Below are 15,000 nucleotides of genomic sequence, written 5' to 3'. Positions count from 1 at the left end.
CACGGTTTGTACCGAGTATGGCCCGAGCCTTGATCTCTGCTACCTCCTTAGGTGGAAAGTAATTTGATTTTCCCTTTTTTCTTCACATTTTTTTTATTAAGTTTTTCACTGTCTTTATTTCCTATTCTTGTTTCACACATTTTTTAACTGAACTTTTTACTATTTCTTTCTTCATAGAAGTTTCTTCACTCTTTTATTATACAAAATATATTTTGTATAATTATTCTTAGATATTTTCCTATTTCTAAAATTTTTTGTTTTGCTTTTTAAAATGTAACAATGGTTTAAGCTGCTGTAACATTTTTAACATAGTTGCACATCTAATGGTGGTTTGGAACCACTTTAAATGTTTTGAAAACAAGGTATAGAGGATGATATAGATTCTCCACTTCAAACCCCAACAAGATTGACTAATGTTAACTAGATTATTTTTATTGAAAGTAGAACTAATAAGAATGAGAACATATTTTTTTTTTTTATATGTTCGTTGCAACTTTAAAACAAAACTAATTTATATCATGCTTCAAATCAAAAACTTGTCAAGTAAATTATATATAAAAATTATTTTTATTACCGTAAACAAATACAAAACAGTTTCTACTTTTTTTTGAAAAAAATCTTTAACAAATGATCCTTAACTTATTAAATGACAAAATCACTTTATCTTTTATCTTTTTTATAATATGTAACAATCAGATATTAAGCAGTAAGCTAAAGCTTACAGAGCCTTACAAATCAAACAAGTTCAAAATGATATTTCCCCACAATATTGTATAAAGAATGAAAAAAACTGTATTACAACCAGCACTAAGCCATCCTTGGAAAGCTTAGTATAACCCGAAATTGATGCCCTCATCAATACTCGTCAACCATACTCTCTGACCCAAAAATATTATGACCAAAAAAGGATTTAAAAAACAAAACTTTTTATACCATCCCTGCCAAAAATTACCAATAAAGCAAATGGCGACCCTACATGCCCATCTATGTGACAGGCAATAAATATTACAAAACCGTATCCACAAAACAGAATTGGCTGGTACATGACTATAAAAGGGACCCACAAAAGGGTAAAAGGGGCAAGAATGGGCACTTTCCTCCAAAGGATAGCCCTACGCAACGACTCAAAAGCTGAACTAAGGCCTGGAGAAAATGCAAACTCCACCCCGAATGCAGCATATCTTCCTATCTTGCCAATCGGAACTTCGGTGGACAAAAAGCTCCGATGACTTCAAAACTGAAAACTCTTCAAAGACGGACATGTGACGACAGAGCCAACAAATGCCTCAAATTGGCAATCCTCTGATTCTACTAAAGAATGGCTAACAGCTGAGAACTTTGGAAAAAGCAACAGTATAAATGTACATCCCAAAGCTTAAGAAGCTGTGGCAGCAGCTGACGACTTTTCAAGCTTTTCCTTTTCGATTTCTACTCTTCTCTGCTCAGCATGCTGGGCAACACCATTAGCAAGAGCTTGATAATTGAACTCGAGTGTCTGGCTGAGACTCTCAAACCTCAGTGGATCTGCTGATTGTAAAACTGCAAACAGTTTTATTTCGAAAAAGTCAGCATGTCAATCAACAACATTAATGTTGGAAAATGATGAATCTTGAGATTTTTTGGTGTACCTTTAATTGTATCCACAAAGAAAATAAAAGGATCCACCTCATCAATTGGGGACTGCAACTCTTCATCGTCGCTATAATCGTCGTCGGAATCATCGTCGGAATCATCAGTGGGCCGGAATGACTTCGCCTATAAGCAACAGATGCAGAATGAGAAAAGATTCTAAGATTTAGCATTAAATGATAAATACTATGGATCAGTTCAGCCCCAATCAAACTAGCAACAAGTCAAAGAATCAGCTGATAGCTGAAATTTCCAATTCTTTCACCAAACTACTTGGTTAACTGTATGTTGATGTTGAACAGAACCCACTTTTTTACAGCACTCCAAGAAAAAGTGATGGAATTGGAGAACGAAACAATATTACCACTTATCACTATGCATAAACAGTTTCACCACGAAATCAATATAAGTAAATACTACACTGACCTGTTGAGGTGTTTGTAAAGTGTAAACTAACTAATAAATAAAAATACTATTTATGTTACACATCAGGAATTCCATTAATTCTCTACTATATGAATTATTTAACTTCAAATTTATGTTCATAATAAATTGTATTATAACAGTCACTGGTTCAGGCATAATTAAACAAACTTGCAATGAACACCTTTTCTAGTTCAATGATCAGTTCAGTTTTCAAAACATTGAATCAGACATAATAGTTATCTGATTCAATTATCCAGGCACTTCAGAACAAGGACATAAGTAACTTATGAGCTATCTGAATTTCCTACATTAGAGCCATGCATGCATGAAATCCTTTACTGCATGAAGACTAGTTAACATCATTGTTCTAGACTAGAGTCCAATCATATATGCATGCAAATGTTTTGTAGGTTTTCATATCAACACACCTGTTCAGCCAGGAGATATAAGGTAGCTTGGAGTTATTGGGTGAGGGACTAATGGGTTGAGAGATATAAGGTGTTGAAAACTAAAAGGTGTTTGACCCCAAACCACAATCTTTTTAACAATTAACTTTGGCTGTTAAGAAAAAGGAAAAAAAAAACACACCTGTTCAGCCAACTTTCTAAGTGTGATAGCATCAGCTTCATCCCCATCATCAGCATCAACACCCATTTCCTTGTAAAAACTATTGCCATCCTCATCATCATCATCAGTTTGAAAGCCATCCATATCATCATCATCTTCAGCTTCTTCCTCTTTTGCAGCTTCTGCACAGTGAGTTCAACAGACCGAAAACTAAGTACTCACCCATAAAAGCAAATATTAAGCATATCCAAGCTAGGCAGATATGAAGGAATTGGTCTGCTTTTCATTAATATAAGAGTGTGAGATCTCAAAGTTAAAGAAACAAGACAGCAAGAGATACCTGCAACTTGATCCTTGTAGGCAACTAGAAGATCAAGTGTGGCTCGGAATACCCGGCCCAAAGCCTCCCCAGGCAATTGATCAGCTGGGAGTGCCAGTAATGAAATTAAACCAAGGCAGCACACTTTCTTCTCGTGCTCCCTGCATAAAGATAGTTAATTTACCACGATAAGGCCTTCAAATTGTCACACAAGAATTATATAGTTTTATGTCTTATGGAAGCACAGTATGGAAACACCAAGTAATGCAGAAAACATGAATGGGGAAAAAGAGCATACCTTTTGAAATTAGCACGCACACCACTCTTTTTGACTTGTTGCAACAAATGAAACCAAAGATGGAAAATTTCTGATGCAACACCCAACTTTTGCAACATGCTGAGAGTCAGTGCTGCATTGTAGTAAAGAGCATCTGCAATCTGGAAGAAAAAAAATATCTCATTTTAGAATGAAATGGTGTAATGTCATTTTCCTGTCTGACTAATAATCTTTTGAGAACCTTGGCAAATTTACAAGTTACAACCAAAAAATTAACTCATTGAAGTCGAGCATAAAAGGCCTCAAAACTATAAAAGATTATATAATTTACATATGAACTATAGCAGTCGAGCTAGTGAAATCCATACGAAGTTATAAAGCACGAAATCAGTTGTCTGCTTAGAAACCACTGTTGTCAATATTAGATGGTGGAAAATAGCAACTTGTTCAAATTCGGCTACACAACAGCGCTACATCGCCACTATTTGACAACATTTTGTGCTAAATAGGGTGTTTTGGAAATATTGCGATTTATTCAAATTTTGCTATGCTATAGCACCATTATAGCCACTATTTAACAACACTAATGGAAACTACAACAACAAAAGCTTTTCCTCACTAGTAGAACTTTGACTACAAAGATCAAGCAATCGGAGCAATTTCCTGATAATTTCATTTAGTGGTGTAATTATTGATTGTCAGAGCCCCTTACCAATTGCATGAAAAGACATTTCAAATATGTTTTTTCAGTCCGATTCAAGCGTTCAACCGTAATTCTGAGATATGGCTCAACCCAGTGATCCACCTGTCCTCTGCAATTCTGGAAGACAACTTCAATAAGCTTTGGAGCTGGCACAATATCAGTATCCTCCATATTTTTATCTGCCATAATCTGCAACATTATATACAAATAAACATCAGTAACAGGAAAAATTATTATTATTATTATTATTGGTGGTGGTGTTGTTATTGTCATCATCATAAACGTTAATCTAGTTCAACCAAACAAGTGGTGACAAGTAACAGTGTAAAAGTAACTCACAGATGAAACCATGTTCCATAGACTTTGTTGATAGTCAGGATCTTTGCAAGTAAGGAAATGAGCAGTTCCCCTTGAAATATAGTTATCCAAAGGAACTAAAATGTCTGCAGAAGATTAAAACTTATCAATTTAGTGTATACCAATGTGCAATTGTATAGGATGGAAAATCTCTAAATATGTGTTAAAATAAATATAAATTACAAATATGGGGATGCTATGTATGGACCCCTCTATTTGTGGTGCAAAAAGAAATAGGCGGCTGAGTCAATTAGAAGTACAGATCCCAGTTCAGGTTGGCAGACTTAGTATAAAAAAGTACTTTTGTGGAAGGACTGCAACATAGGAAGGATATAGAGAAGATAGACCTCTAAGATGGAGTTTCCAGCTAAAGGATCTCCCAAAATTTGATACAAAAGATCTAAAAATAATTACAGCAGGATGTGTCAGGGGACTAGAATGACTTGCACAAGTCGCTGTGTTGGCAGGCCCATCCTATTCACAATCAAAATTGGCAAGTCTTTCTAACTCCAAAAAAAACTACATCCATAAGATATTCTCAATAGGAAAGCATCACAAGGATTAAGCCACAAAACCAACAACCAAGCCATTTCCCATTAGGTGGGGTTGGTTGCATAGTTTAGTCGAGGTCATAAAGATCAGTAATACATTGGTCCAAAGATACACCACATACCTCTACATCTCTCTTAACGATTTGACCTATAATTTTCCTTAGTCTCCCTCTACCTCTAATTATTGGACTATCTTTAATTTAATATACTCTCCTAACAACTTATTCTACATATATTCTCCGTACATACCCAAACCGCCAAATAATCCCCAAGTATCTCCACCCTTCGGTGAAAAATAGACCAAAGAAATCATTAAGACATTAACTATTTACAAGAGTAACACAGCCCAGAGGGTTGAAAGCACCCATCCAATAGCCCCTAACAAATTAGGATATTGCGGATGACACAATCCCAAAAACTTGCCTGAAGACTACAAGCCAAAGCAACCACTTATAAACAAGAGGCTGACAGCATGTGATTTTGGAGTTTGAAAAGGAAAACATTAAAAAGAAGTGGACAATACAAACTGTAGAAATAAATAGCCTAGGTAACTGCTCATACTTCAGTTCATTGATTAGAAGCTGAGACAGAAAATATTTCATTTGACCATATACAAGTCTATGTTATATTTTAGCTTGTATCTTTATTAAACGATGTTTCTAAGATGCTTAAAGCACCATTCATCTTTAGGTTATGTTTGAGACACCAACTCTTCTCTACTTCACTTCAATTCATTACCAATAAATCAACCATAAATTATCTGAATTCTGAAATAGGCCTTTCGCCACAAACAAAGCAAAAAAAAGGTCAATATGTAGTTAAGAACCATACTTGGAAAGAAATCAATGGCCCAATCTGCCAGTGCTTCCATCATCACTGGCCAAAGACTCCACATATCCAAAGATATTGATGGAGAGAAAAATGTCATATATGATACAATCTCCAACACTTCTTCGAAAACCTCTGTAAGCAAGGATAGAGATAATGGGAATAAGTCAGAAGATCAAAGCAAAATCAAAATTTACATATGATAATGATTCGAATAGAGAAACACCACTTATATCAAAGAAAAAATTGTTCAGATGGAGAAGAAAATATACTAGGACAGTGGGTGTAGGACCCTGCATGACAAAAAAATTAACATGGGGATTACCTTGACCATCTGTGGTTAACATTCTTCGCATTATGGGAAGCAACGTTGGCTCAACTTGCACAAAAAGGTGAGGAAGCCTGCTAACGGATTCAAGGATTGTGCTTATAGCACGTAAACAACCAACTGCAGCCAGTGCACCTGGATCATCAGCTTCATCGTCAGCTTCTGCAGAGTTCATACACCTCCAAAACGCAGCAGCCTGTTTTAAGAAAAATGAGAACAAAATGTTATTCTATAGAACAATACTAGTACTCAATCGAGTACAGCTTTCTGGACAGATTGAAAGGGCAAAAATTACTACCAAATTTTGACACAGCCCTAGTGCATAAGGCGCCATCTCTTCTCCAAACTTGTCCACGATAGTCTCCAAAGTAAATACAAGGTCCTCATTCTCAACCTCATTCATAAGTTTGAAAAACTCTGGATAAAATTCCATTCGATTAAATTTAGTCAGCGAGTCAAAAATAATAATAATTAATACTGAAGTGAAGATAAAAATTCATGCCCACATACCATCGAGCAGTTGGGGAAGAATAGGACGAATTTCATTCAAATCTGCATCATTGAGGAATGCGAAATTAAGCATAAATATTAACTGTATAGAAAAAAATTTACTCAAAGCAATAATAAATCAAAGCGAAGAGTAAAAACCACCTTTGCATGCTTCAATGAATGAACGCAAGGCAAAAACAGAATCAACACGCACAGGAAGTTCAGGATCTTGCATTCTAGATACAACACACTGCAATGCCTTGCGGAAATTGTCCTGGTCTGAGAAGCTAATATGGGCATATTGACCAGCAACCCATGCTGCCTGTATTTCAAAGGAAAATAAATAAAAAATAAAAAAATATGATAAATATATAAGAATAAAGAAATGGAATGTCCCTAGTCTTCACTAAAGTTCAAATTAGCATTTATGAAACCAAATCAAAATTTTCAATTGGAAAATTTAGTTAAAGCCATTGACGGAGAAAGGGAATTCAGAAAAGATTACAACAGTCCCTTGTTTCACTGAATTTTATAAAGAAAAGGAAGAGATTAGGGTTAGTTCTGTTCCAACAAGGGCCCACATTATGCAACTCCCAACTTGTGCTATTGCACAATAAACATGAGGATAAATCAATATTCTGGGATCAACTTACATTGTAGATTATACCCAATAAATTTCATTTAAGCATTCTTTGGCTCCCAAATACTACGGTTCAAGATTACAAAATTTAAGAGAATAGTGAGATTGATAAGAAAGAGGAAAGAACGCTAGATTGAATGAACAACAACTTCTGGAAGAGTAAATATTATCAGAAAAAAGTTCAACTACAAAATCCGTTGAAAAAGGCACACCTTTCAGAACCAGTATGCCAGAAGAAAAAAATATCCATTCTTTTCGGTTGTACTAAACCACCAAAATGAAGAGCTGATCACATTCTTTTGTATTTCCAATCTTGAGTTACAAATTTACAGTTATCCATCGCTTTCATTTAAATTAGAGCAAGGTTTAATAGAGGGATTTTTATACCAAATGCACTGGGAAAAGAATTTCATTATGCTCTTGAAGAAGCACCTTAGTTTACTTTAATTGAACATTAAGTAACAGTTCAATCAAAAAAGATTGTTCAATTAATAACATAAAGAACTGCATGTAGCTAGAAGCTTCAGATAACAGACACAGAATAATCAGATAGTGTTATTATCTCTTCAACTTAAGAATCAATCAAGACTTCAAAAGTGCATGGACATTGCAGAGCAACAGAAAACTAGAGCACTTATAATTCATTTCCGCTTATTACAAGCTTATCATCCCAATTTTTGTAGATTTTTCACATCGAGAACATTAGATCAGATATGCAAATCAAAATTGTGGTGCAAATTCAGCTTCTGTTACGTATAAAGGCTTCTCATGTTTTGGCATTTTAAGAACAACAACTAGGCATTGACTTTTTTAATATACCTTAGCTCTAAGGTGGCCAACAGGACTGTTGAACTCAGGAAAGACATGTTGCACTAACATGCGCTCAAGTTCAGATTTGTATGGCTCAGTCTGCTTCAATTTGTCACAAAGTGCCCCAATAGCAAGAAGTGCACCATCTTTCTGTCTATAGGGTTTGTATTCTGCAGAAGCTTCACCATACCTAGCATAGCAAAAAACTCAACATCCGACCAAATAATAGACAATTCATTTTAATATTAAGCAAGATATTACCTTCTGAAAATTTCAACTATGAATTGAATAAACTTGTGAAGATTTTCTTTTCCACGTTTCCGAACCAACTCACTCACAAAATCCATGGAAGCGGTCCTAGGACTATACAAATCTTCAATTATGTCTGTGACAAAGAATGAGAAGCCATAAGCAATCTCAATGCAATTTGTGGGAAAATATTTCCATGTTTATACACCAATAGGACTTACCATAGCCTTTCCTTACATATTCATGCGGATCTTCCTCCCAAAGCTTTTGATCATTATTATTAAAGCACATAAGGGGGAAAACTATTTCAAATAGTAGGACATCAAGGCGAGGTTGCAGCAGAGCATACATACTATTCCTTGAAATACTGCATATATTTAAAAGTTCAGGGAGAAATAATGAATACAATGCAACTCAGGAGGAGAAATAAAAGCATTCAACATAACTAATATTCTCAAATTAAATTGCCCTTGTTCTCCAGGGTCTGATTGGGAATTTAGAAATGAAGTATAGACTTCCATGATAAATACTACAGAAAAAATGTACTAGCATCAAGCATGGGGTTTTCATTTTCCGAGTATCAGTGTAGCAGCATAGCTTCAAGACCCAATTTACTACAATGCCAAGCACCTAATACTACATGGGAACCTACAATAGCACCCAGTACTCGAAAAAAATCCTCAGTTATATCCTCAAGACCAGGTTTGGTGCCGAAAGCATCAGCAAGAAGATAAGAACTTGTCAGTTATCAGGCTCGTGTTTTAGGTATTTTGAAGTTTTTGGTCAAATCCTTAACAGACAAGAACAAATTCTCTTGTTAGGGTAAGTCATTTGATCCAAGGTGTAAATTTTCAATTTTCTTCTTCTCAATCTTCTTTGTCAATTACAAGATCACCCTCCCCTGCCCAGATCTGAATTCCTTCAGACTATGTAATAAAAAATACAGTTGAATCAGAAATTATATGACCGTCGACATCAAAATGTCTAGGACTTCATCTAATTCTGATAATCCTGATTCCATGTTCTAAATTGGTTAAGAAAGATTTTCAATTTTTCAAGAATTATGTCCACAAGTGACTCTTACTTGTGATTCTATTTGTTATTGCTATTGCAATAACGGTTTAAATCATTTAGAACAAAATTGCAGAAACCTGCAGGAGTTTTAGGTACTTCTACCGTAAAAAAGTAACGTCACATTCAATAACTAAATTACATGGTCAAAAGAAAGATAAACAAATTGAGAAGCAGACCTGAAGTAAGTAAAACTAGTTATTTGGCTTCAATAAAAATAAAAATAGATAACTAGATCATATCCACGTTATTTTATAGAGAAATAAAACAAACTTATAATTATATTCACATGTTAAACTCCCCTTTGCTTACAAGCAATAGTTGATCTTCAATTGTATATGGTAGGTTTCCATTAGATAAATGTCCTCAATTGATATAAACACTAGTAGTTGACATTTCTTTAGCATTCATATGCATAGCTGAGCACATAGTCACATACATATAGATAATCAAATCCCTCCACTTTGTATTATGAAATTTTTCTCCCAAACTCCTTCAAGCCAGCCACAGTACTAACTCGTGTTATACGAGAAGGCAGTGACTAAGAATAGGATGCAGTGTTTTTGCATCAGATGGAAGCAAACAAAATATAGCTTTGTTTGTGGTATCTTACATGGCTTTTCAATGGTGCACCGTTATATAAAGTAGTGATCGGGGGATTAATATCAGGGGGAATTCGAAATAATCCAGTAAGTTTTCGTATCCTAAAACACTATTAACAACACTGTGTATCCGCTTTGGCAACCTAAAGTTAAGAGCAAGAAGACATGCCATTACAATTAGGCAAAATAAACCACCCCAGTGAGCTCAACACACTCAAAATTAGCTGCTTAAATATGTATACTCCTACATGAATTGGAACAACAAGCATGTACTTAATGAAAGGAACCTAGAATTGATGCAATTTAATGAGAAATTGAATGACAGTGCGAGCTAATTAGTCAACCTGTTACTTAGATATTGGAGAATCAAGTTGATAACTCTGTCAGGTAAATAGCCCCCTGCACGAATGACATTTAACAGGTTCAAGTGGCACTCCAAAATCTTCCCTGCATAGTGCTTCTGGAACATTTGAGCAAAAGCTTTGGTTTCAGGATTTTGTAGCTTCAAGTCTCCAAAACTGTAACAGGGCAATTTAAACGGCCATAGAAAATCAGAATCAATCATATCACAGAAATGCTCACATTAACTTAATCCACCACATCACGACCATACCGAGTGTAGAGCCTATTTAGAATATGAACTGTCCATTTCTTGACCTTCCACCAACCCCATGATTTTCGAAGTTCGGGATCAACAGGCTGACCTTCCGAGGGGACAGGTCTCTCCAACACATTAAGAAAAAGTACCATCCAAGCATTGAAGATATTCTGATCAAACAACAGTTTTGGGATCTCCAACTGTAAAAAAGGATCATGTGCTTCACAGTAAATAATAATATCACAAATTTTACAGAATGACTGCCAATTAAAGTAACATGCAACCTTGAACAAGGTTTGATCTACAACATAACACTGATAATAAACTCCTTCATTTAAGAAATACACGTGAGGAGAGAACATACATATATGGAGGACCAGAATATTTTACAGATAAGCTTGATTAAATCTGCTATTTCAAGTGATGGATTAACAATCTGGACAAGCCTGTTAAATATATTAAGAAGGTGAGGAAATGTTTCTTCGACAATGCGATAAACTGGTGTCCTCTCCTCATCTGACTTGAACCTGCAAAGATAAGTGATAGTTTACATAACCAACATAAATGGGGAGAATAATTTTGGACTACTGTTGAACATTTACAGGATTCTTCAACAATCAAGTGTGTACAAGCTCTAGCCAAACAAGAGATAAAAAATGTGGGAATAGAAACCTTCCACCATTTTGAATCTTATTGTTTGAGATAACAATATAATCAATGACTAAGAGGTATGGAAAGTTTAAGGATACTTCAACAATTGTGTACAAGCTCCTGTCAAAAAGACATTAAAAATATGGGAATAGAAACCTTACAACATTTTGAATCTAATTGTTGGACATAACAATTTAATCAATGACTGAGAGGTTCCAATGGAGTTTGGACTTTCCTTCCGAAACTATGTCACCTCTTGTCTCTTCTTTTTTCTTCCCATACTTCTAGACTGGGAACATCTTTTTTGTCATCATATCATATTTTTAATCATTCTCTACAACAGCTCAAAATACACTTGAATTTATCATTCAAAACATATTCGCTGTTTTAATTATTTGTGTACTCTTTTTTTACTACTGGAAAAGCAAAAGGAAGACACATATAACAAGTGTATACTTCAACAGTACAACCATATTTGTGGACATTGAAGTTATATTCAAACAAACAACAGCAATTGATGTGGTGTGGTTTAGAAAGCAAAAGACTGTCAATAACATTAGACAACATTAGCTCCTGTGGGCCTGATGTAGAATAACTAATAACTACAAGGCATGAGCAAGAGCAGCAGCATGATTATTTTCAATTAAATAAATAGAAACTTACTCATATTTTCTAGAAAGTATCCGTAGCACAAATAAGGCACCATAGACTTGTTGATCCTGAAGGTTATGCTTCACCCAGTCAAGAAGACGAGGCCACTGTTCGGGATAATCAGAATGGATAATTGTTTTCAGGCATTCACCAAGTTGTGCCCTACAAATATAGCAAGTGAGAAAGGAACAATACATTACAGTCGAAAGAAACAGGCATTATACAGAAGAAAAATAAATCTACCATAATGTTTAGACAATCATGATTAACCACTGGGTAAAGAGAGTAAAAAAAATAAGATGTATCAGAGTATACAGGAGCATGCTACTAAACATCATGCAACCAGAGATAAACAACCGTACCTCAACAAAGGAGGAACTTGAGTTACAAACATGAGAATGTGATCCCTCACCAAGTCTTTATCACTCTGCAATATGTGTTGTTGGGCATCTACATTAACCAAAAGGGAAGTGAACAATCAGCAAAATAAGAGATTCATTATCCAAATCCCATCAATGATAAAAAGGCATACCAGAGTCAGGAGACCAATTCTTCGCAACAAAGTTCTTGAAATGAATACTAGCCACTTGTCGTACACCCATGTCACAGTTGTTGTCTACAATGATTTGCAACAACCTAACCAGATGCTGAGGTGCATACTGGAACTGTACATACATAAATGCATATTACTTAAAAAATTACTTTATATAAGTCAGATATTATTTCTTTAAATTAAAACACTACTACATTAACTAAGTGGTTAGGCTCAAATGATTAATAAGCTTCTGTTAAGGTTGAATCGGTTGGTAGCTCTTTAGCACTAACACCTTTGATCGACGGTGTGTCTCGGTCCAACATGTGTCTCGGTCCAACATGTGTAGATCATGACATGACACTGACACCTTGATTACATTCAATTAATTCATTTTCTATTATAGTGTCAGTGTCATGTCCGGAGTGTCATGTCCGGAGTGTCATGTCCGGAGTGTCATGTCCGGAGTGTCATGTCCGGAGTGTCATGTCCGGAGTGTCATGTCCGGAGTGTCATGTCCGGAGTGTCATGTCCGGAGTGTCATGTCCGGAGTGTCATGTCCGGAGTGTCATGTCCGGAGTGTCATGTCCGGAGTGTCATGTCCGGAGTGTCATGTCCGGAGTGTCATGTCCGGAGTGTCATGTCCGGAGTGTCATGTCCGGAGTGTCATGTCCGGAGTGTCATGTCCGGAGTGTCATGTCCGGAGTGTCATGTCCGGAGTGTCATGTCCGGAGTGTCATGTCCGGAGTGTCATGTCCGGAGTGTCATGTCCGGAGTGTCATGTCCGGAGTGTCATGTCCGGAGTGTCATGTCCGGAGTGTCATGTCCGGAGTGTCATGTCCGGAGTGTCATGTCCGGAGTGTCATGTCCGGAGTGTCATGTCCGGAGTGTCATGTCCGGAGTGTCATGTCCGGAGTGTCATGTCCGGAGTGTCATGTCCGGAGTGTCATGTCCGGAGTGTCATGTCCGGAGTGTCATGTCCGGAGTGTCATGTCCGGAGTGTCATGTCCGGAGTGTCATGTCCGGAGTGTCATGTCCGGAGTGTCATGTCCGGAGTGTCATGTCCGGAGTGTCATGTCCGGAGTGTCATGTCCGGAGTGTCATGTCCGGAGTGTCATGTCCGGAGTGTCATGTCCGGAGTGTCATGTCCGGAGTGTCATGTCCGGAGTGTCATGTCCGGTGTCTGAGCCAGAAACTATGCTTCATAGATTGGGAGTACCCAAGTTCAATTATCACGCCAATACCAAAATCCACGTTATATATTGAGACAAAATGGAAACATTTGCTAACAGACAACAAAAATTAATGCTTGTTTTTAACGTCTCCAAGCTTCACTCGCAAAATTATGCTAAACTGATTTACTATTTAACATTCATCGGAACCATAAATACGCACAACGACGAAATTCAAAAGTAAAAAATCAAAACAATCAAGTTAAAGCACTAATAAATTCAACTAAACTTTATACACCAAAATTCACAACCCACACCGAAATCGACACGTTTCACAAGTGTTCGTACTTCATAAACACTTATCCAAAAGTAAATCCAAGTCAACACAAATCAAAACTCCAATCATCAACCGAATTTCGAAAACAAATAAACTCTCACCTGATTCAAGCTCTGTTCAGCTGCTTTCCGTTCATCAGGATTGGGACTGAGAGCAGCTTGGAGTATAACAGCGAGACTCGGAAGATCCATAGCACCAAAAACAAAACAAATAAAATAATCGATCAAAAAAAATCGATAAACGAACTCTGATCAACACCGAAAACGATAATTGATGAATCGATGATGAATCTAAACCCTAGGAAGAGTTTCTTCTAGGGTTTAGAACACCTGTGAGAGCAAAGAGGAATCGAACAGCGAATTTTTGTGATTTGTGAAGAGAGATTAGAAGAGAGAGAGAAAATGAGAATGAAATAGTTGGAGGCTATTTAAACTTCTAGGGTTTACGCTTATGGGTTTTTAACCATCTTTTGCTACTACTGTTAGTACACTGTATAAGAGGAGAAGAAAAAAATGTAGATAACTCTTTTAACCACTTAGGTTGTTTGATCTAAATCCAATGGCTTATATTTTTTTAGGTTGAATTGAGTATGATAAATGAAATTGAGTTGTTTGATTTTAATTTAATGGTTAAGATTGTGTCATTAAATTACTTTGGTTGTTTTTAGATGCAGAGAATTTTAAGTTTCTTTTTGTGTTTGATTTGTGTATGATTGCGTACTAATTAATATTATATTAGATGTTCGATAATATCGAAGTTGCGTGTGTTTTTTAGGTTGAATTTTTTATTTGATTATAATAAATTAAATGTGAGTTGTTCGATTTTAATCTAACGGCTAAAATTGCATGACTATATTGGACTTATACAATTTTCAAATACAGATGATTCAAGGTGTGTATTTTGTGTGTTTTAGTAGGGATTGACGTTATTCACGATGTATTAGTTGTTTAATCTCAATCAAACAACATATGTTCTCGAGGTTGACTCAATTAATCGATTTAATTTTGTCGTTTTTCAATTGCATACAATTTGATTTCTATTTTATTTATATTTTATGTGTGTTTAAGTACAATTTTTTTGGTGTTTTGTGTTTAAAATTCACAAGATCTAAAAAGTAATATTTTAAAATTTAAAAAAAAAGTTGATCAATTAAAATGAATGATGTGTTCAAAAAAATTTTCCGAGATTCTTTAATTTTTCAAAAATATAATCT

General features: G+C 35.7%; 1 protein-coding gene across 1 annotated transcript; it reads right to left on the bottom strand.

The window, feature by feature from the left end:
- Positions 1-735: 735 nt before the first annotated feature.
- LOC101490559 (importin beta-like SAD2) lies at positions 736-14,248 on the bottom strand. Its single transcript, XM_004491982.4, has 22 exons — positions 13,889-14,248; positions 12,279-12,411; positions 12,109-12,196; positions 11,759-11,908; positions 10,809-10,971; positions 10,460-10,644; positions 10,191-10,364; positions 8,395-8,540; positions 8,186-8,309; positions 7,934-8,114; positions 6,637-6,796; positions 6,496-6,537; positions 6,284-6,402; positions 5,983-6,181; positions 5,661-5,792; positions 4,261-4,364; positions 3,931-4,110; positions 3,240-3,379; positions 2,963-3,102; positions 2,644-2,804; positions 1,629-1,755; positions 736-1,539 (listed from the first exon to the last, which is right to left on the bottom strand). Exons 1-22 carry the CDS (start codon positions 13,976-13,978, stop codon positions 1,376-1,378), a joined length of 3,102 nt encoding a protein of 1,033 aa, XP_004492039.1. The 5' UTR covers positions 13,979-14,248; the 3' UTR covers positions 736-1,375.
- Positions 14,249-15,000: the final 752 nt, after the last annotated feature.

Source organism: Cicer arietinum, chromosome 3 (genome assembly GCF_000331145.2).
Source record: "Cicer arietinum cultivar CDC Frontier isolate Library 1 chromosome 3, Cicar.CDCFrontier_v2.0, whole genome shotgun sequence".
In the NCBI taxonomy this organism is placed as follows: Eukaryota; Viridiplantae; Streptophyta; class Magnoliopsida; order Fabales; family Fabaceae; genus Cicer; species Cicer arietinum.
Note: the sequence above shows the minus strand (reverse complement) of the source record. Positions and strands in the feature narration are given on the sequence as shown.

Excerpts from the sequence above, each read along its gene's own strand:
- LOC101490559 (XM_004491982.4), bottom strand. The coding sequence starts at position 13,978 with ATGGATCTTCCGAGTCTCGCTGTTATACTCCAAGCTGCTCTCAGTCCC. Across the intron at positions 10,972-11,758 it reads ATACTTTCTAGAAAATATGA|GTTCAAGTCAGATGAGGAGA; the intron begins GTAAGTTTCTAT and ends TTATCTTTGCAG. Across the intron at positions 3,103-3,239 it reads GTGCGTGCTAATTTCAAAAG|GGAGCACGAGAAGAAAGTGT; the intron begins GTATGCTCTTTT and ends ATCTTTATGCAG.